The sequence below is a fragment of the Cryptotermes secundus genome, unplaced genomic scaffold, assembly GCF_002891405.2.
Source record: "Cryptotermes secundus unplaced genomic scaffold, Csec_1.0 scaffold909, whole genome shotgun sequence".
Taxonomy (NCBI): Eukaryota; Metazoa; Arthropoda; class Insecta; order Blattodea; family Kalotermitidae; genus Cryptotermes; species Cryptotermes secundus.
In genome coordinates, this window is record NW_019722439.1 from 252,920 (window position 1) to 276,416 (window position 23,497).

Sequence of the window (23,497 nt, forward strand, 5' to 3'; positions counted from 1 at the left end):
TATCTACATATAGACTTTTTTTCTTTCTCCTCTTGCACACACTTTGCACTATAGAGCTCATTTCTCAGTTTCATGATCATTTTACAGACCGTAGGACTCCTTGGCTGGTTGATCACCTCGTCGCAAAACCTCTACCTAAACACAGGGCAACACAAACAAAATAAACGCATTCACACACCAAACATACATGCTTTGTGTCGGATTCGAACTCACGATCACGGCTTCCGAGCGAGCGAAGTAAGTACATGCCCTAGACCGCTCAGTTACCGTGACCCACCATGTAGAAATTAGGGGACAAACATACTGTTGCTTACGAGACCGTCTCTGTGGTCTAGTGGTCAGAGGTCCCGGGTTCGATTCTCGGCGCCACAAGATTTTCTGAGAAGTAGTGGGTCTTAAACGGGGTACACTCAGCCTCGTGAGGATAATTGAGGAGCTATTTCAAGGAAATCGCGGTTTCGATCTAGAGAACCGAAATTAACCGCCGTGAGGATTCGTTGCGCTGACCACGCGACACCCTCTATCCTCTGAAGTTGGCACTAACTTCACCGACAGGCGGCGCTCGCTCGGTCGGTATAGTCGCAAGCGAACTAAAACCACAGAGTATTTTTTTGTTTGTTATACTTACGAGCTGTGATGGACGTATTCATAAACAGATCATATCACGACTGGTGTATGCCTAACTAATCAACTAAGTCCGTGGAATTGTCTATTTTATCCTGAAGATAGAGGCAGTATGTAACCCCGAAATGTATACTACACGACGTAAACCAGAAGACTGCAGTATGAATTTGTGTTGTGTCTGGTTACAGGATCGGTACGCCCTGGAGAGGACCGAGCCAGACGTGGACTCGAGCCAAGACTACGAGCTGCTGCTGGGGTATGAGAACGGGACCCACACGGTCATCAGGTTCCGGAGACGGTACGACACTTGCGATCCGCACGATTTCAGGATCACGGTAAGTCCCTGACAGTCGCTCAGCTGGCCACGACATTGACAGCTGCATAAAATTCTGAGGCATCTTGAGCGTTTATAAGAGACCTCCAATATCCGCCTCCCGCCCTATCTCTGTAAGGTTGTTTACAATATTTTACTTCCATTTACCGACCGAGCGACCGCCGCTTGTCGGCGAAGTTGATGCCAGCTTTTGCGGATAGAGGGTGTCACGTGTTCAGCGCAACGGTTCCCCACGGCCGTTAGTCTCGTTTGGAAGTGTCGTTGTGTAGTTCAGTGTTCATGTCGAAGAATGTTCTGTGATTCTCCGCTACGGTGAGTTTTTTGGAAGGTGCAATCGCAAAACGAAATTACAATGCACTCTGAGGCAGCCCCACTTGAAGAGATGACCGTCCGACTCCTCTGCCTGCGCGCGCACCCGCACAGAAATGCGACATCATATAACAGTGTCTCTCTTACAGTTTATCGGCTGATATGGTCATCTCTTTGCGACTATTTTCTTTCCTTAACGAAATAGAATGAAAGGTAAAGTCGTCCCCGTGCTTAATTAAGCATTACGGGAGGGAGTAGAAGGACCTCCTCTGTGGTCTACTTGACAGAGTTCCTGGCTACAGATCCAGAGGTCCGGGTTAGATTCCCGGCGCTACCAGATTTATGAGAAGTAGTGGAACGGGACCCACTGAGCTTCGTGAGGATAATTGTGGAGCTATTTGAAGGAAATAGCGGCTCCGGTCTAGAAAACCGAGCTCAACGGCTGTGGGGATCCGTTGCGCTGACCGCGCGACACCATCTATCCGCTAAAGTTGGAACTAACTTCGCCGACAATCGGCGGTCGCTCAGTCGGTATAGTTCGCTTGCGGACTATAGGCCACGGAGTTTAGAGGGAGTAGAGGTACGGCTCCACCATTCTTGACCTCAGTCCTGGTTGGAGGACGCCCCGGCCTCTTTAATCCCAGGGAAAGAACCGGCGGTACCCATTTCGTAGGAGACTGGCTGGGCCACAGTCGGCCCGGACGCTGTGGAGAGGACCCGTCACTATACCGCCTGAGCTATCCCGGCACCGTACTTGCGTATAAACGTTTATGTCTTAACCTTCATTCAGAAAGAACAAGAAAGAATATTAAGATGCTGAGTTTATGAGATAATTTCAACCTAATTGTTTCAGGATGTGAAAAGATTTTCTGTTCTGAGGAAAGATTTACTTTATGAAGTCTGTAAAAACGAAAGCCTGAAACACGTTTCACATTTCTACAAAATCTGGCAGTTATTCTGAAAACTGAGGCCTCCATAAAAGGAGAGGTGTGATATTGTGGTCAGGCAGATTTTGTGGTGTGAAGTGCTAATAACAGTCAGCCAGTTTGAAGTTATTGCCCTGGCGTTACACAGCTCAGTTTCGTGTAGATAGGTTTTAGTGTTCAAAATATGAATACAAAATATTTTTAAAGTCCATTAAAGTCGCCATAGAAAACTTAAATGACCTTACACAATTTTGAAGTTACGCTGATGGTTCATTAAGATACCATTCAGAAGAGACTGGAGAAAATACGTACAGATAATAACAGTTCTTGTTTAATGAAGCCACTCTCACTGTATATGAGGAACAACCGGTGTTTTCAAGGCACAGAAACAAATTTTCACGATTCTCCCCTTTGCTTTTAAGTGCGTTCACAATCCTGCGAAGCATCTGTTAAGTTCATCCAGTCCGTCCATAATTCTTTTTTCATGAATTTTCATTAAATAAGCTATTGGTGATATCTAATGAAATCTGCAGACACACTCTAATTTTGATTGAATCGGTTTAAGAGTGACCGCCTCTGTGGTCTAGTGGTCAAAGTTCCTGGCTATAGATCCAGAGGTCCAGGTTCGATTCCCGGCTTTACCAGATTTTTCTGAGAAATCGTGGGTCTGGAACGGGGTGCACTCAACCTCGCAAGGATAACTGAGGAGCTATTTCAAGGAAATAGCGGCTCCGGTCTAGAAAACAGAGATTAACGGAAGCGGGGATCCGTTGCGCTGACGCGACACACTCTATCCGCCAAAGTTGGCACTAACTTCGCCGATAAACGGCGGTCGCTCAATTGGTATAGTTCTCTTGTGGGCTACAGGCTACGGAGTTTTTTTTCGGTTAAGAGTAAGGCACACTTTGCATGAAGACCTACTCTTGCATCTGCCAGTTTCTCGAACGTAATTAGCTAAACATTTATAGCTGTGAAAATATTTCGAGCGCATACTTGTGAAGAAAATCAAAGAACGTGCTTTATGTGCAATAAAAGTTTCAGTAAGTCTTTTGGTTCTGGAATAAATTTAACAAAAAATGATACCGTGAGTGCATTTCCTAACGTGTAGCTACTCGTGTATTTAGCGGCCTCCGTAGTCTAGGGGTAACGTTCCCACCTCATGACTCGTGGAATTTTTAAGGGCGGAAAAATACAGGGAACAAGTCCTCCGGGAGGGACTTTAAGCCGTGGGTCCCGTGTCATAGATTTACGGCACGTAAAAGATCCTCATGTCTCTAGGGGACCTCTGAGCAAAATTAGGCAACAATTTCCCGCCCAAGTAGTTTCTAATGCCTCTGGTAGATGGGGGAAATATCAGGTACCGAGGGCCGACCTCGTTGGCTGAAAAGGGCTGATACAGTAGAAATTAAAGGGGGACGTACAGTGGACCAATAACTGGTCTAAGTGCATGGGAAACCGACCCTCTCAATAATAATAATAATAATACTCGTGTATTTTATGCTGAACAGAGGTCTTTCGAATACACGTGAAGATTAGCAAAGGTTCTTTCTCTCATTAACAGTTAAACGAAGCTTACTCACAACTAAATACATAGCCCTTCACGTAAATAAACTTATATTTCATTATAATATAATTGATCTGGCGGCCATTTTTTTATTCCCGACCATAATAGATCGTTCTACAAAAAAAAAACGCTTTAAATTTTTAGCTATTACCAAGTTAGGAAAATGGAAATTCTAGTTTAATTTGAGGCTCCGTGTAAGTGAGGTTTGTTTTTATTTCTTAACTATGACAGTACGACTTCGAAGCACATGTTAATAGGTTATAGGCTTATATTTTTTTAATATTCTGACATAGTCCCACCCCACTAGCAATAAAAAATACTAAGAAATTAGAGCCCTGTTGCATTAAAAAACATGGCATCGCTGAGAAGGGACCGTTTCATCAACTTTGCTACTAATGATCAGAATACATTACTTGTGAAAGAAATACGAAGAAATGCAGGAGATAAGAGCTATGTACTTCTCAGGTTCATCCCGCTGTATGAAAATCTAAAATGAATTTGCATAGGGAAATATTTGGATAGAGATTTATCGACTGAATAATATATTAAAGGCATTCGATGATTTGAAATGCGTGGGAATGAATGCTGAAAATCGGAAAGAATTTGTGCTCTCATATTCCGTCATATTACGCAACGTTGCCAGCACGTATTTCGTGTAATTACATTATTTTTGTGTTTGTTTGAATTTCATATTCATATTTCCTACAGTTTTTTTTTTCTTTTTACCTCACTCCGGACCGGCTAATCACTAATCATGTCGTCAATTGGAACCGTGTTCACCGTTTCTTGACGTGTTCCGGCTGCAGTGTCCTCCACCCGCTCCTCTCATGCAAACAGCATAGATCCTCAGTGGGCGGGAGCCAGATCATGTGTTACATGAAGCAACGGCATATTCCTGGAAATTTAATGGCGGGAGAGAACGAAAAAGGGGAAATCCCGTACAGAGATGTCACTTCATGTAGAGTGAAACTTTCAGCACATCCTCGTTTCAAACATAACCATGTTGTCAGGTTCATGTTGCAAAAGTCATTCAAAATTAAATTTTGTGGAACAGCACGCCATGTTTAGTGCCTTATGGAGTAGCACGTCAACGTCACGTCCTGGTGACGGCTTGTTCGATACCATCATAGCCCACACTATCCTAACGGAGTATAAACTATTTACTTAGCCACGAAACTATTCTGAACGTACAAATCACTGCCATATGTGGCTGTCACTTGTCTCTCTTTGTAAAAGCTTCTGCTTCGACCCCGATCTGGGCATAATGCTTTGACTAACGTTTCACTTTTCTTCACTCACTACACGCTACCGACATCTCTTTCAAATTTCTCGGAAGTTACTAGACAATAGAAGGAAACCATCTTCAAATAAAGTACAAAGTGAGGTTATTAAATTGTTTTCCCTAGGTATGAGCACCCATCATAACGTATGTTCTTTTATATGAACGAAGCTTATAACTAACACAAATTAACTTTCTGCCTTAAGTCTTGGAGCTAAGATTGCAATGACGTTAACCGTAATCGGATATTAGAAGTCCTGGTGTGTGCAAGCTTTCTGGGAACAAAGCGTTCTTCCGTGTGCAGACTGTGAAGTGACTGCAGAGGAACCCACTGAGTTGGGCCACGTCCAGGGTCCACACATCCGTGACCCACTGGATACCATTTCCTTCCTTTAAACCTAACTGGGACAAAAGTGGGATGAAAGATGTGGAAACAGGGTTGCCATTAGTACAATCATAGAAGCAAGCGTATTGCAACTAGAGATTGCTGTTCTGGGGTTAAACCTGATCCAACTTTTAATAATGTTATATTTTAGCCTCCCGTTGCACTGATTCATGTCCATGATTTACTCTAACCGTCTTACAGTGCATACATTTATTCACCTCACTCCTCTCTCCCGCACTACATGTTTCAGCATGTTTAAAGTGCCATCTTCAGGTGCTTTTCGATGTACGTCAAACTACTTCATTGCATGCCCTGCTGTCTTCATACTAAAATAACTAAAATATATATTCGTCATATATATTGATAAATTTTAAATATTAAAATATTAAAACTGTTCAGGATTTGTCATCCTTATGTCGTATCTCAATACGCGAGTCACATCTATCTTCTTCTATCGGAGTATTCTTCCTACTTTCGTGTGTGTATTGTGCTTTGTGTTGTGTCTTACTCCTGTGACTGCGTGTGTTATACTGCTGGGCCTGCTGGGTATGTGTGTGTGTGTGTGTGTGTGTGTGCTGTCTTCGTTTTGATTGAGTTATAAGACGTGACTGCGGACAGTATTGTGTATGTTTGTGTAATAGTAAACTGTAAAGTGCAGTTACACGATGTAACAAAGAGTCCAGTAAATCCGGACATAACCCATAACCCGTCTATAGTCACACTACATGAACTTACATGGCAATATTTTGCAAGAAAGGAGTTACTAAATAAGGCAAATTTGCCTGTGAGAATTTAATATATCCGACACCTTTCTGCAACTCCTTTTCCGGTTGATATTGGCATAACCCTTCGTGCCATTAATTCGTGATTCTTACAGTTCACGAACACTGCATTTGCAGTGCACAAAACTAAGGATTGTGTATTTTGTTTTGTATCCCGCTTTACAGGACACTGTTACTCCTCGGTACGTACAAGCCAACTGTGCAGATTATGTGATGAGGACCCTAAATAGATATAGAAACCCGGTCTCACTGTTGGTACATTAGGAGCAGGTACAGTGTCCATTTGGCCGCTCTACTTACGTGTCGAGATCTGAGTGATCTTCTAATGATTTTGAAGAATGCCGTCTTCTGGGATGTGGCGCCGTCTAGATCTTTTGTGAACCGACGTTTCGGAGGAACGTATCACCTCCACCTTCATGGTATAAAAATCCTCAATCGAGGAACCAGCGTGAGCAGGAGGTAATATCTACACGGTGCCACATCCCAGAAGACGGCATTCTTCATAGTCACCGCCGTGAAAATATACATTTTCCCCATTTTGTGTACTTGGATCCATCGAACGTAACAACAGGAGTCAAGGCTTCTCTTCTGGCATCCATTTGCATTGCCGATGGCTCATTTGCCCATGGCAGTTTCATGGCTGTAAGCCAATAGAGATGTCTCCCGGGACAAATAGCTGATTAATGTACACGACGCCAGAGACTTCCGAATACAGAACAGAACTTTGAACGTACCGATATACGACACCTTTTGCTTGGTTATTTCAGAGACTTTCGATAGTCATGTTATGCAGTCGGGCGAACAAAGGATTAGCTATCCATATGTATTTTGATAGCCTTGTTCCTTTTGACACAGTGTAATTGCTAACTTTGTTAACTAATGACATCTGCAATTGAATCGCCTGTCACTTTGAAGTCTGAACTGGACCCAAACAAAGGTTACAAGTTCAGTTCCTACGTAACAGATAAGTCACTTCGTTTCCGTTAGAAAGAGTCGGTTAGTGCTGTATGGGACAGTATTTTTTTTTATTGCTAGTGGGGTGGGACTAAGTCCCTTGTACTGCGCCCACTTCTGGCCTAATGCACCAGCCCCAGATGATAGGTGAGTGTGATTGTGGAGCAATTGGTGGAATGAAGATTGGCAGGGGAAACCGAAGTACTCGGGAAAAACCTGCCGCAGCGCCACTTTGTCCACCACAAATCCCACTTGACCAGACCCGGGATCGAACCCGGGCCGCCGTGGTGGGAAGCCAGCGACTAACCGCTTGAACTATGGCGCGGCCTAGGAAAATAAATAATAATTTGTATCATATTTGTCGCATATTCTTCTTCAGGTACTTCATATAATGAACCAGAGTGTCGTTTAGTTTGAAAGACTTTATTTCTGTGTCCAAGATACCGCAGCCGGAGACATATGTATTGTTGAGATTACCCTGTTCACTCTTTTCATATGCACATAACAGGATACGAGCTCACATTCTTGCCCCTTGACTCTGTTAGACCAAAATGTATACATACATGGACACCCGTTAACCCTACTCATTTAGAGGGACCATGTACCTCCGAAACGTCGACAGCACTGGTCACATCCGCCCAATACAAATATCGAAAACTGGAAACAACATGGACAGAAAATTACACCCCTGCAGCCCATAATCACCTAATCCAGTACTTTGTGCTCAAGCCCAGAATCGACATAGGGACACACAGCTTCTATAGCGCAAGGAGAAGGAACTGAAGTGTAACCACAGAGCAGCAGCATTCGAAATACAAAGGCTTGCGTAATATGGGACAGTTTCAAAGCAATCGCGTATATTCTCTTCCATATGGTTCTCCTCGGGGTTGTAAAATCCCTTGCCAAGCGCAGATTAAGTAAACATTTCTTTTTTACGGAAATAAAAGTATATTTCAGTGAATGGAAGAACGTTGTTTCGGAGCAGTAAAAACATTTAAGGAGATCTTGTTAAAGACAGAGAAACACTTAAAGTAGAAGTAATTGGCAATAAAATGCTAATTACTTTGGCGGAAATTTTTTTTATACAACAATAATTATCATCAGCTTTTCAAAGCTTCAGCCAGAAACCACTCAACTAAGTACAGTCTGCTTCTGTGATTTCAGGATTTTTAAGTCTCCTAGACTAGACCTGTGAGAATCCCATGCCACCTCTCTGTTTTGTAATGTCTGCTGCATTTCAATTTATGAACTAAAATGTTGAACATCAAACAGTTTGTAAACTATACGTTAAAAATTGAGATCAAAAATATTTTGGATTGATTCACAACTGGAGAGAATATCGTTCGTATAAAGTAAATGGCCTTTCGTCTGCAATTAATAATATTTCGGCCTTATAATATAATTATATATACTTTTCTTGATATTGAAATGGACGCTCCATATAAAACTGTACAAAATTCATGTCATTCTTTTGCGTACCTCGTTATACAAACATAAATGGATGTTCAGAGAAGATGCTAGATATTTTTTCCTTTTTTTAAGTAAGCCCTCCAATCCTCATGATCATAAATATTCCGAGATCTTACATTGAAAAATTAAGTATATTGTAATGTCTTATTAGGATAAGGCCCATAATGCAACGCTCTTCTTTGTGTGTCCGGCTTGCCTGTAGTCTGCAAATGAATTATACCGATCTAGCGAACGCCGCTTGTCGGCGAAACTTTGGCGGACAGACGGTGTTGCGCGGTCAGCGCAACGAATCGCCACTGCCGTTAATTTCGTTTTTCTAGACCGGAGCCGCTATTTCCTCCGCTTATTATTTCGTAAGTAAAGTGAAACTGTCATTGTGTTCAATCAAATGCCCATGTAAATAAGAATTTCACCATGGTGAATTAAACATCACATTTCTAACGGGTATAGGGAAACGGAGGCACGGTCCCACGGATCCTTAAACTTGATACTCCTTGTGGGAAAGTGCTTAGTTCCACGCTTCCATCCGCTTTACTCTTTGGGTGGGGGATGTCCATGATAATCGCAGCATGGGGGTAGGCTGGGTATCACAGCTGGTTTGGGGGTAATAGAAAAAAAATCCCCTACCCTTGCCGACAGCTACGGGCTGGACGGCCAAGGGATCGGAGTTCAACTTCCGGTAGACGTAAGAATTGTTTCCCCTCCACGTCGTTGAGACCGGTTCTGGGGCTCACACCACCTCATATCCATTAGGTAACGGGGCTGATTACTCACCTTTAACTAGTGCCGAAGTCAAGAATACGTGGATCTTTACATCCATTCCCCCCTACGTTTCCATGATGTAACACTAAATTAAGCGCGGGGACAATTTGCATTTTTTACCCCCAAAAAACCTATAATACATTGTGTAAACACGTGTCGTTTCCAAGGTCATATACTCGTTACAGTCGCCATCTTTGGTTCATCACAGAAATATAATTTGTATGTAAATTAATTCGTCTATGTATAACACAGTATTATTATTATTATTATTGTTGTTATTATTATTATTATTATTATTATTATTATTATTATTAAAGGGGGTGGGTTTCCCCATGCACTTAGACCAGTTATTGGTCCATTGTGCGTCCCCGTTTAATTTATACTGTCGCCGTACCCTACCGGTACTGGTGCGTGCTATCAGCCCTGTTTAGCCAACGATGTCGGCTGTCGGTACCTGATATTTCTCCAATCTACCCGAGGCATTGAAAACTACTTGGGCGGGAAATTGTTACCTAATTTTGCTCAGAGGTCTCCTAGAGACATGAGGATCTTTTACGTGCCGTAAATCTACGACACGGGACGCACAGATGTGTAACACAGTACGTCAATAATGCAACAAATTGTTCCTTTTTCTTACACTTACACTTTAACACAACATGTTTCGTCTCTAGATGGTCATCTTCAGGTGTCTTTATATATTATATATATGTATGTAAATTCCTTAATTGTAAACAGAAGGGATGAAAAGAAAAAATACGCCTGAGGTGCACTTCTTGAGGTTTCCTTAAGTAGGTATACGAAGCTTCGGCTGTTGGTTCTCCTTGGTGTCCGAGTTAGAGCTTCAAAACACACACCCACAGGTTCTCTTCTTTTATTTATGTGTACGTAATTTTGTTGCCCTTCAGAACGACACAATGCGAATGCTGTACGCTTACCACACTGACGACCCGGCTTCGCGACCAGGATCAAAACTCGGCCCTCTATCGTATCATGGGCCAATTCAAAGAGGATTTCGCAGCTTGTACCTCATGGAGAGAGTGAATCTGGAGGAACCACTCCCTAGTGATCTGCTCGTCTGGGACCTGAGGAATCCTGTGGTAAGTAATATCAGATATGTTCCTTGTCTCTTATGCAACCCGCTTCATAAAGTAAATTTCGTCTCTGTTTGTATTATTGTGATTTGGTTTTATGAAGAAGCTAACAGTTTCTCATCTGATTAGAGGAATTCCACACCTTTTATAGAACCCGAAGATTCATATCCTGAGCCACCTGAATCCAGTCTACAGCTGCATATCCTATACCTTTAACGTTTGTTTTAATGAAGTCCATATGCTGTATGAATCAGGGGACATCATGCCTTGTGTTGGCAACCTTACAAAATAAAAATTCTTTCTGAGAATGTCTGAATTTCCCACTGGCGTATGAATACCGGCTGCTTGATGGAAACTTAATATGGTATAGCCTAATGTGTACTTAAATCATCTTTTTAGTAATTTAGATATTTAATCCAATTCAATGAAAGAATTTTGAAATGCGTAATCTGTTTCAGTCTATAGCTCCGGAAATGCTCTGTATAAAAGCAGAGTCAGAGCATTATCAGTTTAGAAAACATTTGTTAGGCGTCACACAGAGCTACTGCCTGTTTCGTGGTTTGATTGCTGACATTTTATAAGGCGTTTCTCGCATAGTTACAGAATAAAAGATGACCTGCTCAGTTGCAGCTCGGGCCAGTTTGCTCTCCCCTCTTAGTCACCTGTCTTCACCCCTTCATTCTTCATAAGGAATTAATGTTGTTTATGCAGTATTGGCTCGTGGTTAGGTAATTGTGACGTTGCTTTATTGACCTGACTAATCACATTGCAGCATCCTATAGACCAGCCGAAGTACTGCTTGCTTATCTGCACATCTACTCGTAGGTCTCCGAAGTGATCTTTTCTCATCAGCTGTTGCGATCAGAATTTTGTTTGCATTTCTCACTTCACCAATGCGTGATGCATGCCGGATCATATTTCTACCTCCTTGATTTCGTCACCTTAACAATACTTGGTTACCCCCATGCGTGATGCTTGCCGGATCCTGTTTCTACCTCCTTGATTTCGTCACCTTAACAATACTTGGTGCCCACCATGCGTGATGCTTGCCGGATCCTGTTTCTACCTCCTTGATTTCGTCACCTTAACAATACTTGGTGAAGAGTACAGATTATGAAGCTGCAGCAAGCTAATTCGGTTATGTTTGTTGTGTGGGTACCGTATGAAATTAAAATGATTGAAAAGGGTAATTTTTATGGGTGTCATTCACCTATAGACGGTAGTCGATCCAGAAAGTATTCGTAATATATTGGGTGGCGTAGAGTTAGTCGTATAGTCTAAATGCCTACCAGTTATTATTTGAAAGGATGGTTGGAACATCACATTTTTCAAGTAAAGCTTTTCTCTATGTGACTAACCCCCGTACAACAGTGTGAGGAAGAACTTGTATCAGCATATTGAAATCCATATATGAAAGGCAGATATTCCTGAGATACAGTAGACGCGATACTTGTTACTGTTATTTATTTACACTTTTATGTGCAACGTGTTACATTTAGTATTGAGCCATGTTATTTGAACACGGATAGAGTCAAAGAGAACCTTGTTCATCAGAGATGGAATGTAGTTCCTTTTCATAATATAACAGGACTCTTTTCGTGAATATATTATAAAGCCAGCTGATTAAATCTCGTGTATCTTTTATGAATGATAAGGCACTTTTTGCTATTACATCCCCCATAACTTCATAACATGTTACTTAACTAATGATGGAGCAAGAAATGCAAGTATATTTTGTGTAACCTTTAAAGTAAGGTACGTACAGGCTAATTTAACGATTCAGTGTCCGCAGTTTACTAATACAGTGTATTTATGTATTTTATATGGTTCTCAGATTAAGCAGTGATTATTTCCTTAAACAGCATTAAGAGATTAGTCTTTCTAATGAAAAAGTAGTGTATTTTGTATAGATTAGAAACTGAATTTTTAAGCTTTAATTAGATAAACTTAAAACGCCTAAAGGTAATTTTTTACGTGTAAATATAATTTCAATAAATATAATTTCATTCATTTGCAAAATAAATAAATATGTGTTTCTAAACACATGTTTAGAGTTCCTGGCTACGGATTCAATGTGCCCGGGTTCGATTCCCGGCGCTACCAGATTTTCTAAGAAATAGTTGGTCTGGAATGGGGTCCACTCAGCCTCGTGAGGATAATTGAGGAGCTATTTCAAGGAAATAGCGGCTCCGCTCTAGAAAACGAAATTTACTGTGTGGGGATCCGTTGCGCTGACCACGCGACACTCTCTACCCGCTAAAGTTGGCATTAACTTCGCAGACAAGCTTCGGTCGCTCGGTATAGTTCGTTTGCGGACTAAAACCACGGAGTTTGTTTGGTTTGTTTTGTTCTAATCACATTATTAAGGCTAGATGAATCTATTTTAATTATGACATATTTTCTGGTTAAAATACATTGCAGAATAAGATGTCGAATATGTTGATGGTCTTGTGCATTGCGTATGAGATTGTAGAGCCTATCAGGTTATTACAGGAGACGAAGTGTAAACCTTGTTGCCGTGTGGACAGTTAACAATGTTTTAATTTGTACTTCTTCAGGATAGAAATTATGAACTTTTATGTTTTGAAAAACGATAGAGAGAGAGAAAGGAGGGGAGGCGTTAATGGAGTGGCAAGTTTTACGGGGAACACTCATAATTAAATATGCTGCGCTGAATGTTCCCAGGCAGTGCCCGTTAGTCCTGCTGAAGGGGTAAGACGAACATATATTTTCAGATTAGTTTCTTTAATAACAACTGACCTTTTTTTCTTGAAAGTAAGGCAAGCCCCAAAAACTCTAGGGACGGAACTTTTTGTTACATAATGTTAAAGCACGCACGCACACGCGCGCACACACAGGAGCTGTGTTCTAAAATCACATATGAAAGTTAAACAGTGGCCTCGACTTCGGTTTTTACCCTATACTCAGATTGGCGTTGGGCGAATGGATTTAATGCATAGGTAGAGAGATTGATTTACTGATTGACTGTAGAAGTAAGTAGAAGTCAGATTCGGTGGGTGGATTGATTGATCGATTCCTCGCGTAACTAACACAGGGCTTGGGAACAAGTCAAAGTGCAGTAAATGCCTGTAAATGAAATTGAAGAACAGTTACCAGTAAAGTACAGTGCAAATGGAGCAGTAGAGGCTGACGTACAGGCTGGAACAGTGTGGAATAGGAGTTCGACTCCCGAGAGGAACAAAGAGTTTCTGTTGTCTCCGCGACTTTGGGCCCATTTAACCTCCAGTTCACTGGGGATAAAGCGGCCGGGGTGTAAACCCGACCACTGACCTCCGTATAGATTCGAGGGTAATTAAGCACTATCTTACTTTAATTAGGTGGCCTACCGGGTAAAATAGACAGGTCTGACATTATATATGTCCTCGTTATACATTCGCAAAACATATGAAGAATTGTAGAGTGTTTAACGTGTGAAAGGACTGCCTCTCTGTTTTATTGGTCAGAGTTTCTGGCTACAGATTCAGTGTGCCCGGGTTTGATTCCCGGCGCTGCCAGATTTTCTGAGAATTAGTGGGTCTGGAACGGGGTTCACTCAGCCTCGTGAGGATAATTGTGGAGCTATTTCAAGGAAACAGCGGCTCCGGTATAGAAAACCGAGATTAACGGTCGTGGGGATCCTTTGCGCTGACCACGTGACAGCCTCTATCCGCTAAATTTGGCACTACGCCGACAAGCGGCGGTAGCTCGGTCGGTATAGTTCGCTTGCGGACTAAAACCACAGTTTTTTTTTGCTTTGTTTACTTTAATTAGGACTCAATAAAGTACTACATTTCTATAGAAAGAAAAGGGATGGATTACTAAACCTTAACCAAATTAAATGATCTCCCACTTCAAAGCCATTATGTTAACTTACTATCCATTTTAAGTACACAGGACACTGTGTAATGGCGTAGATAATTATCAGGTGATTCTTGGTATAAGTTTATGAATAAATAAGTAAAGTATAACTTATTATGAGTAAATATAATTATTTTAGTGCTAAAATTTCCCTTTTGTTTAACCGAATTACTCTAGTGACCTTCAATGTACTTCCTCATTTAAGACTGCATTCTTCCGCTGTGTGACGTCATATACTTTGGTACGGGGTCACATCCGAGGGGACTGTGCACAGTCGTGAGAACCCGAAATTTAATTTATTAGTTATAATATAAATTCTTCGTATATACGGTATTATTTCGAAAATTCTAATAACCTTGCTTTGTTTCTCCATATAAAATGTTTCAGAATTCCATTCCGCGAGCAGAAATTCCTCTTCCTCACATATATCACAATAATGACATAACAAAGCTCACCTAGAATATATTTGCAGGTATTTCAAATGTTTATTCGTGGTTTGCGTTACTTACGTTGAATATACTTACAGAAATACGTTCAGGCTAGATATACAGACTATGTGCCTTGTGAACAGGCACGTACGTACATTTACAAGTACTTCTCAGCCGTCGAGTTGCATGACCTATGACAATAAAAGAATCCCACATACCTTGTCGCTACTGGAAGAGATTCAATCCCTCTTATGAAGCTTGGCATAAAGGCTTCTGGAAGCTATGACCTACTTTACTCGTTAAGTGCAGAGGATTTAGAGTTGTGGAAAAGATATCTGTTGTCATATGACCACTGTTTGCGATCCAAGGCTTCTACCCTTACCAGAATTCTTACCACGTACTTATACTGCAGTGTAAGCATTCCATGTAGACGGCTGCAACTGGGCCATTAGAGGGACTTTGCTTTCCAGAAGGGACTAAGTTCATAGCGCACATTTCACATGAGTTGAACGGGACCCTGGAACACTAATGATTCGTGCAGAGCTTCGACACGGTAATACAAACATTAAATACACTAGACGCAGCTTGTGACCACAGCGGAACACAGCTTAATTGATAAGAATAGCCGATTGACAACAATAACCGATTAAACAAGAAAGCAGCAGTTCAGCTTTGTTTGTTGGTGCGGAAATGTATGCATAAAAAGGTGGAAGCGGACAGGAAGAAAACAATAAAATCAAGCAATATAAAAAACATTAAATTCGTTATCCACTTTTTCATCGAGAAAGCCATCAATAAAAATTAAACTGTTATAATGTTTCTGGAAATGCATGAACACAATTAAAAGCATATAAAAAAAATTAAATCAAGAATTAGAAAAATTCTTTTAAAGAAGATTGTCTGTTGCGTCTTCTGAGATCATTGGTAGATTGTTTATATTCACGTCTGAAGTCAAGAACAAGCCGCGATGTTACGTAACCACTGGAACTGCGCATGCGCCCAGGCCGGCGATACTGGAGACCTAAACACTGAATACAATATAGTTTTTTTTTCTGTGTATTAGTTTGCGTCTGACCGATATTTCATAAACGCGATAACATTATCCGTGATTGTAATAGACGGCGTCAGGTTAGTGGTGATGCGGAAGGGAATGTTCATGGGTCACAGTTGGCACCACTGGACCCCAGAGGACTCTTTACTGACAAAGATAAATTTTAGTACAGGTAAATTAAAATTAGTTCTTTCGAATTCTGTTACTTTTAGTTTATTAAGTGGGGCAGAATGCTATTTGAGAAGCTGGTGGTCGGTCTGTTACTGATGAAATTCCCGGTCTTTTATGGGGCCCGAAAATTCATTGCCTTGTTCAGGTTATTCAGGAGCGGTAACTGGAGAGTCAGCAGAACGCAAGTTACACTTAGTCGGTGCGTGAGGGGCATGACGCTGAACCGGCGCCCGGTTTTACACATGGGTGTTTGTTACTGATAGATTTTTTTTTTTCCAGTGGCTCTTGCAACCCAGGCCTCTTATTCTGTTACTTAATAATTTTTCACAGACAGTAGGACTCCTTGGACGTGTGATCAGCCCGTCGCAAGGCCGCTACCTAAACACAGCACAACACAAACACAAAAGAAACGCATACACACACCAAACATCCATGCCTTGAGTGGGGTTCGAACCCATTGTTCTGAATGTACACAGCCCAACGGAGGTGATGATACACAGGCTAACTTCTATGGACATTAGTGCGTTTATTTGAACAAATCTCTAAGTAAGGCCGCGCCATAGCTCAAGCGGTTAGTCGCTGACTTCCCACCGCGGCGGCCCGGGTTCGAGCCCGGGTCCGGTCAAAGTGTGATTTATGATGGACAAAATGGCGCTGGGGCAGGTTTACTCCGAGTACTTAGGTTTCCCGTGCCAATCTTCATTCCACCAAATTCTCTATCATCATAATCACCCGGGGCAGGTACAATAGGCCAATCAGTGGCCGACGTTCCGAGTGGACCAAGCTGGACTCCACTCCCCACTATGCTACTTAAAAACAAATCTCTAAGTACGGCATGAAAATTTTTAGATTTCCACGTCTATGTAGGTAGAGACGATATTTTCAAAAAATATTTTACTTCAACTTCGTAATGATGAAAAAGCTGGAATGAGATCCCCACAGTCAATGCTGTAATTGTCTGCAGTACGCAGTTCTCACATGACGTTTACAAACTCGCTTGGACTTCTGACAGAAAGACAAAGCGTCTGATTTAACGCGTCTTGACAGACAAGAGACGCCATTCAAGTGATCTTGACGTCTGATATTTCAGAAGACCTCACTGTGATTTTCTCTGGTAATTGCAAAAGTTAGAGAGAGGCTCTCAGTAAGTAACTGACAGTAAAAATGTTTGATATGAAGAGATTCAGTCTCACGAGGCTAAACATTGCCGAAAGTAAACAACAGATCAGATTAAAATCTGAGGCAGGTTGCCAGGTTTCGGAAACTTAGATGATGGACAGCAGTAAGTATAAGCTTCATAATACGTTATTAAGAATTGTTATGTCGAAGGAAGCAAATTATATCGCGGTGCTTACAAGATTGGAACCAAATGACAGTAAACTGAACAGTGTAAGACATGAAGCCGGTACCATTATGTTTTTCGACATTATCCATAGTCTTGTCTCTATTTAAAAACCGTCCTGTTTATTTTTCAAAACAACGTTTCGGAAACTGGATTCTCTCTCCACTCTATCGATTGGACCCAACTGAGTACGTTTTACCTGAAGATGGAGACAGAATCCAGTCTCCGAAACATTGTTTTGAAAAATAAACAGGATGGTTTTTAGATAAAGACAGGACGATGGATAATGTCCATAAACATAATACTTGTAGCAATATACCATCGTCACAGACTTTTAGATCCTAGTATGAACTCTTAAGATCAGAATATTAGAAACTTATATCGAGTCATAAATTAATATAATCCATAATTAACTTGATGCAGTGCGGGCAGGGTTTTCGCAATATTTTCAATAGGCACATGAAGCGCTTCTGTCCACAGTTTGAGGAATTGGGTGCAGTTATGTTAAGTAGACTGAAACAAATGCAGCTGGACAGTTAATGCCGAAGTGTATTCCTTTTGATGTTTGTTATTGAAAATTTCAGAATATATTGTCACGTGTATGGGTGATAGGCGTGACGAAATTAACGGGTTCTAGTTCGGATGATTGGAATTATTGGTACTTCCGTTACAATCTCTCTTAATTAAAATTAATACAGCGCTATTGCTGATGTACACAATTTACAGTTCACCGTTACAAACTTACTAGAATTCTGAGTTTCCACCAGTCGTCTCCTAGCAACGGAGCTCAACACAGGAACTATCACTTCAATTCACTATGAAATCTTCTTGCCATTTCTTGTTCAATCGTCCAGGAATCTCGGAACCCAACTAAAAACACTCCTGCACTCTTTAACTACACTGCACTCTACATTAATCTAAGCTACAACAAGTCTTCGTCATATAGACTCCGCACGGACAATAGAAAACATAACTCACGTGATAACTAAGCACTATTGGAGTGTGACGTCATTGCGCGTGAACAGAAGTGTTTTTACCGAGCCGTTCCGTAGCAGCGGGTTGCAGTACCCCGTTCCATTGTTGCGTGCGTGTATCGCGGGGTGTTTATCGAGCCGTTGCCTGGCAATGCGTTGACATATCACAATATACGTCGTATATCGAAGTCGCGGGAGAATTCAGTCATTCGGAAAGTGAAACATCTCCTTCTGAGATCCTCAAATAAGAAAGAAACCCCACAGAAGTAAAATGGGTCTATTATTGTGCCCATTTAAGAGAATGGAACTAAATTTTACCGTAGCAAATTACAAGGTCTATAATTGCTTTCAGTCTGACACAAAATTGTATTCAGTGTTCTTGGCACAAGCTTAATTGCACGTGCAGACGGAATTACTGGGTCTCAGTTTAGAAGCCATTTGCGGCCTTGTCTGAACATTGCAATCAGCGTTCGGTTTCTACAAAATTCTGAGAATTCCTTCAAAGGACTCTACTGTATGCAGGTAATTACTTATAGCTTCTTTAAGGACGCGAACGGCTGTGCTTTTTCTCTGTGTTTGTAAAATGACAAAACTACTTCGGTCTTAAATATAATCTGAAGGGTTCTGACGGTGGCGCATAAAACTCAGAATTGGAGTTTTGGACGTTGTCCATTGTCCAGTATTCTAAAAACTAGAGAACGCGGCGTTTCGTAAACTGCATCTGTTTTCATCATCAGGTGAGGGGGGAGACACCTACTCTGTTGGATCCCCGAGAAAGAGCTAACCTCAATCACTGGATCGGTGATCCTGTTTCTGAAACGTTGTGTTCTCTAGTTTTTAGAATAGCAGACGATCGACAAAGTCAAAAAAACCCAGTAATTCTGAGTACTTTAAGTCCCGATGAAGTCACTGGATTTTTTTTTTTCAGTTGACCTAATCCTTCCGGCCGCACTATGNATTCTCTAGTTTTTAGAATAGCAGACGATCGACAAAGTCCAAAAACCCAGTAATTCTGAGTACTTTAAGTCCCGATGAAGTCACGGGATTTTTTTTTTTTTCAGTTGACCTAATCTTTCCGGCCGCACTATGGCCCTGGGGTTTACTCAGCCTCTAACAGAAATGAGTACCAGGAATTAATTAAATAATTTTCCTGGTGCGTAAGGCTGACAACTTTACCGCCATCTCTGAGCCGATTTTCTAGAAAATGTGGGACCCTCAACGTCTCACAACCCTATGGGCCTTCACGGCCTGGTACAGGGATAGCTTTACTTTACTTACAGTATTCCAGCCTCGAGATTATCAAGGTAAAGCAAAGGAAATACATCTGGAAAGCTGTGGGGAGTCTCTGTTTTGGAATGTATGTTTTGGTGTGTGGCGGGGGTGGGGGGTTGATGAAGCGAACAGTCAAAGCTGGAGATTGTTGCAGGCGTTCGTTGAGTAACTGTATATATAAGAAAATTGGGAAAATGTTGGTGGAGTATGAGGACGCGTTTGCTTTCTGCGTGTTTATTTGAAACACATAAAAGTACAAGTCCCTGACGTCATATTGCTGGTAACACTGGTAAGTTTATTGGACTTGATGGTGCTCTTGTTAACTGACTGTGTGGAATAGAGTGCTTCTTGAGCATCGGAGAGTCGTTGAGGTACTCAAGAGTTTGCCCTGCTTTTAGGGAGCCATAAGGCTCATTATCGTGTTCATAGCAGCCCACCATTGGTCTGTATTATACGACTCCCTCTCATCATACACCTTAAAAATGCATTTTTATGCGCCTAGGGTTTCTAAGTGGCCTCTTCATTTCACAATTTCTATGCACATCTCAATGTTACATGCTTCGTGTACCTCATCTCCCCCACCCCACCCCTGGGCCACCCTAATGATAGAGCTTCCTGCAATTCCTGTCATGGTCTCAGAACTTGCTTCAACTTGCGTTCAGATATTTCCTCACACTTTCTTATTGCAGTGAAGTATTTCCGGGCGATCAGGCGTGTCAATGTTGCGTGTGTATTCTCCGTCTCAGAAATTTCCCTTGTCGTCACGAGTTCATATGATATACATTGTCTTTGTAAGCTGTATTTATATATAGAGGTATCGTAAATTGCTGCTGGTCTTCGCCAGGACAGCGTTCCTTAGTTCCGAGCCCTACGGACTCTCACGGCCATGTTTTACTATCTGATGGCTCTGGGAGCCTTCAGACATCTCTACAGTCGTATAAATGCACAGTATATCGTGATATAACATGGCGTCCGTTGCTAAGCAAGGGGCTGGTAAACATGTTTCCGCGCCAACGTAAAGCCGTGCTGTTGGAAGTGGTGTTCTCTGTTCGATCCGCTGCGAATACATAAAGAGGACCAGCGGCAAAGGCAAGTAGGAGAAGTATATGAGACTTAAACTTGGCATTTGTTCAAGCTTACGACCGTCCAAGTGACTAAGTTGCCGTTGTAGCATGATATACGTAAGATAGGTATGATCTGCTTTCCAGTGCCTCTACTGGAGTTGTGTGTGGTGCAAGGGACAATTTTCAGTAACACGCTATAAGTGCAATACGTACACTTGACGAAAGGCCAAGCATATTCATAAGTACCAAACCCATCCTCTCGTCAGAGAATATGTTGCATAAGGCCTACGAGCGTAAGGTCTCAGTTCAAAAAATCTGTGGTCGTGATTCTCAGAGGGCTTGACGCCAAGACGAACTGATTGACTTTAGTCAGCAGACATTTCCAGATCAGATGATACCAGACCAAATCAGTCGTTAGCCGTCGAGCAGGGAACCGTTGAGGAGAATTCCAACTACTAGAACCTGTTACGGAGGGACGAGAACGTGAAGACATAGCAGACTGAAAGACTTTGAATGTGTTGTAGTCATATTATAGACTGTGTAGAATAGTAAAAGGTAAAGATACCCCTATAACAGGCCGTGAAGGCCCATAGGGTTGTGAGACGTCGAGGCTCCCACATTTTCTAGACAGTCGGCTCACAGATGGCGGTTGGGTCGTCAGCCCCGCGTCCAACTATACCAGCATCTATCATGTTGCAGTTCCTCTGTATCGCTTAACTGCGCGATTGAGGTACAAGTATGCCGCATCCTCTAACAGAAATGAGTACCAGGAATTAATTAAATAATTTTCTTGGGGAGTAAAGCGCGGCCAGCGCGTAGGGCTGACAACCTTACTGCCATCTGTGAGCCGATTGTCTAGGTACTGTGGGACCCTCAACGTCTCACAACCCTATGGACCTCCACGGCCTGTTACAGAGATAGCTTACTTTTTTCTTCCTTACTCTTGGTCTCTGACATTAAGGGAGGAACATAGACTGAGGGTGTTTGAGAACAGGGTGTTGAGAATATTTGGACCGAAGAGAGATGAAGTGACAGGAGGCTGGAGACAACTGCATAATGAGGAGCTTCATAACTTGTACTCTTCTCCAAGTATAATTAGAATAATCAAGTCAAGGAGAATGAGGTGGGCAGGGCATGTAGCACGAATGAGGGGAAAGAGGAATGCATATAGGATATTGGTGGGAAAGCCAGAGGGAAAGAGACAACTCGGAAGACCAAGGCGTAGGTGGGTGGACAATATTAAAATTTATCTTAGAGAGATAGGATGTGGTGGTATGGATTGGATGGATCTGGCTCAGGATAGGGACCAATGGAGGGCTATTGTGAACACGGTAATGAACCTTTGGGTTCCATAAAATGTTGAGAAAATCTTGAGTAGCTACAGATTTGGCCTCTCCTCAAGACGGGCTCAGCTCCATAAGTAAGTGAGTATTAATTTGTTATTGCTAGTGGGGTGGAACTAAGTCCCTTGTACTGCGGCCACTTCTGGCCTATTGTACCAGCCCCAGATGATAGGTGAGGGCGATTGTGGAGAAATTGGTGGAATGAAGATTGGCAGGGGAAACCGAAGTACTCAGAGAAAACGTGCCCCAGCGCCACTTTGTCCACCACAAATTCCACTTGACCAGACCCGGGATCGAACCCGGCCCGCCGCAGTGGGAAGCCAGCGATTAACCGCTTGAGCTATGGCGCGGCCAAGGAAGTAAGTAAGTCCTCCTATTTTACGTTGCTACTGTTGTTCGGTGCAGATGTCCTCACGGATGCGATAACGTGGTGAGGGTTCCACTTCATACACAGAGGAACGACGGGGGCTGCTGCTGCACTCTCCCACAAGTTCCACTGAACCCTGCATATTTTTGCCTGACGTAGAGGCCAACGTTGATGTGTCTGTAGAATCCCTTGGGAGTTTCTCAATTGATGTATGTACGGTTCGATGCTTGTGCTTGCTGTTCAAATACAAATTTTGAACATAATACGCACCAGTTCTCACGGGAGTGTAGTTAGAACCATTGTTCCATATCTGTGACATAGTGGAGTCAATAGTTTTGTACGGCTCAAGCGGGCTGCAGAATCGAACATTACTAATAATTGGTATGGTTAGTAGACATTGAAGTAACTTCATTACTATGTAATTGAAATAATTATAGCGACGCATGCGATAATTGTGTGCTGTAGCTAACCCTGCCATGCACACACATCATACTGTCGCATTTTAGAATAATTCTGATTTAGTCCACTAATGTGTTGGTATCAAATTGCTCAAGGATGGTATTCAGGCAGTAACTTGCGAGGTTAACCGCTCTTTTGACAGGAATACTTTAACGTAGTTCCATGATGTGTTGTATTATATATATAATATTTTGAAAGGGTTGCGTGCACGAAAACACCGCACAAAATCTACACCATTCAATAATTTTATATGCGTCCTACTTGACTTGATCATTCTAATTACACTTGGAGAAGAGTACAAGTTATGAAGCTCCTCATTATGAAGTTTTCTCCAACTTTCTATCACTTCACCCCTATTCGGTCTAAATATTCTCATCAACACTCTGTTCTCAAACACCCTCAGTCTATGTTCCTCCCTTAATGTCAGAGACCAAGTTTCACACCCATACAGAACCACAGGCAAAATTACAGTTTTGTATATTCTCATTTTTATGTACAGGGAGATTATGTTGAGAAATAAAAGCATTTTTCAAATCAGTACTCTTATTTGTTTAAGCTCTATATCCATTTGTAACTTACTTATTGACTTACCTACATATTTTCTCAAACATAGGATATTTGATTTACTCATAGATCTATAAATTCAGGTGCAAAGGGACTTTGTTTTGTTATTATTGAGAACAAGAGA

General features: G+C 41.9%; 1 protein-coding gene across 1 annotated transcript in view; it reads left to right on the plus strand.

Annotated features, from left to right (window-relative positions):
- Window positions 1–23,497, plus strand: part of LOC111861506 (MOXD1 homolog 2) — a 212,684-nt gene that overhangs the window by 146,955 nt on the left and 42,232 nt on the right. The window contains exons 2-3 of the mRNA XM_023846150.2: window positions 813–959; window positions 10,295–10,486. Coding sequence (XP_023701918.1) covers window positions 813–959; window positions 10,295–10,486 — 339 coding nt within the window. The remainder of the gene's footprint in view (window positions 1–812; window positions 960–10,294; window positions 10,487–23,497) is intronic.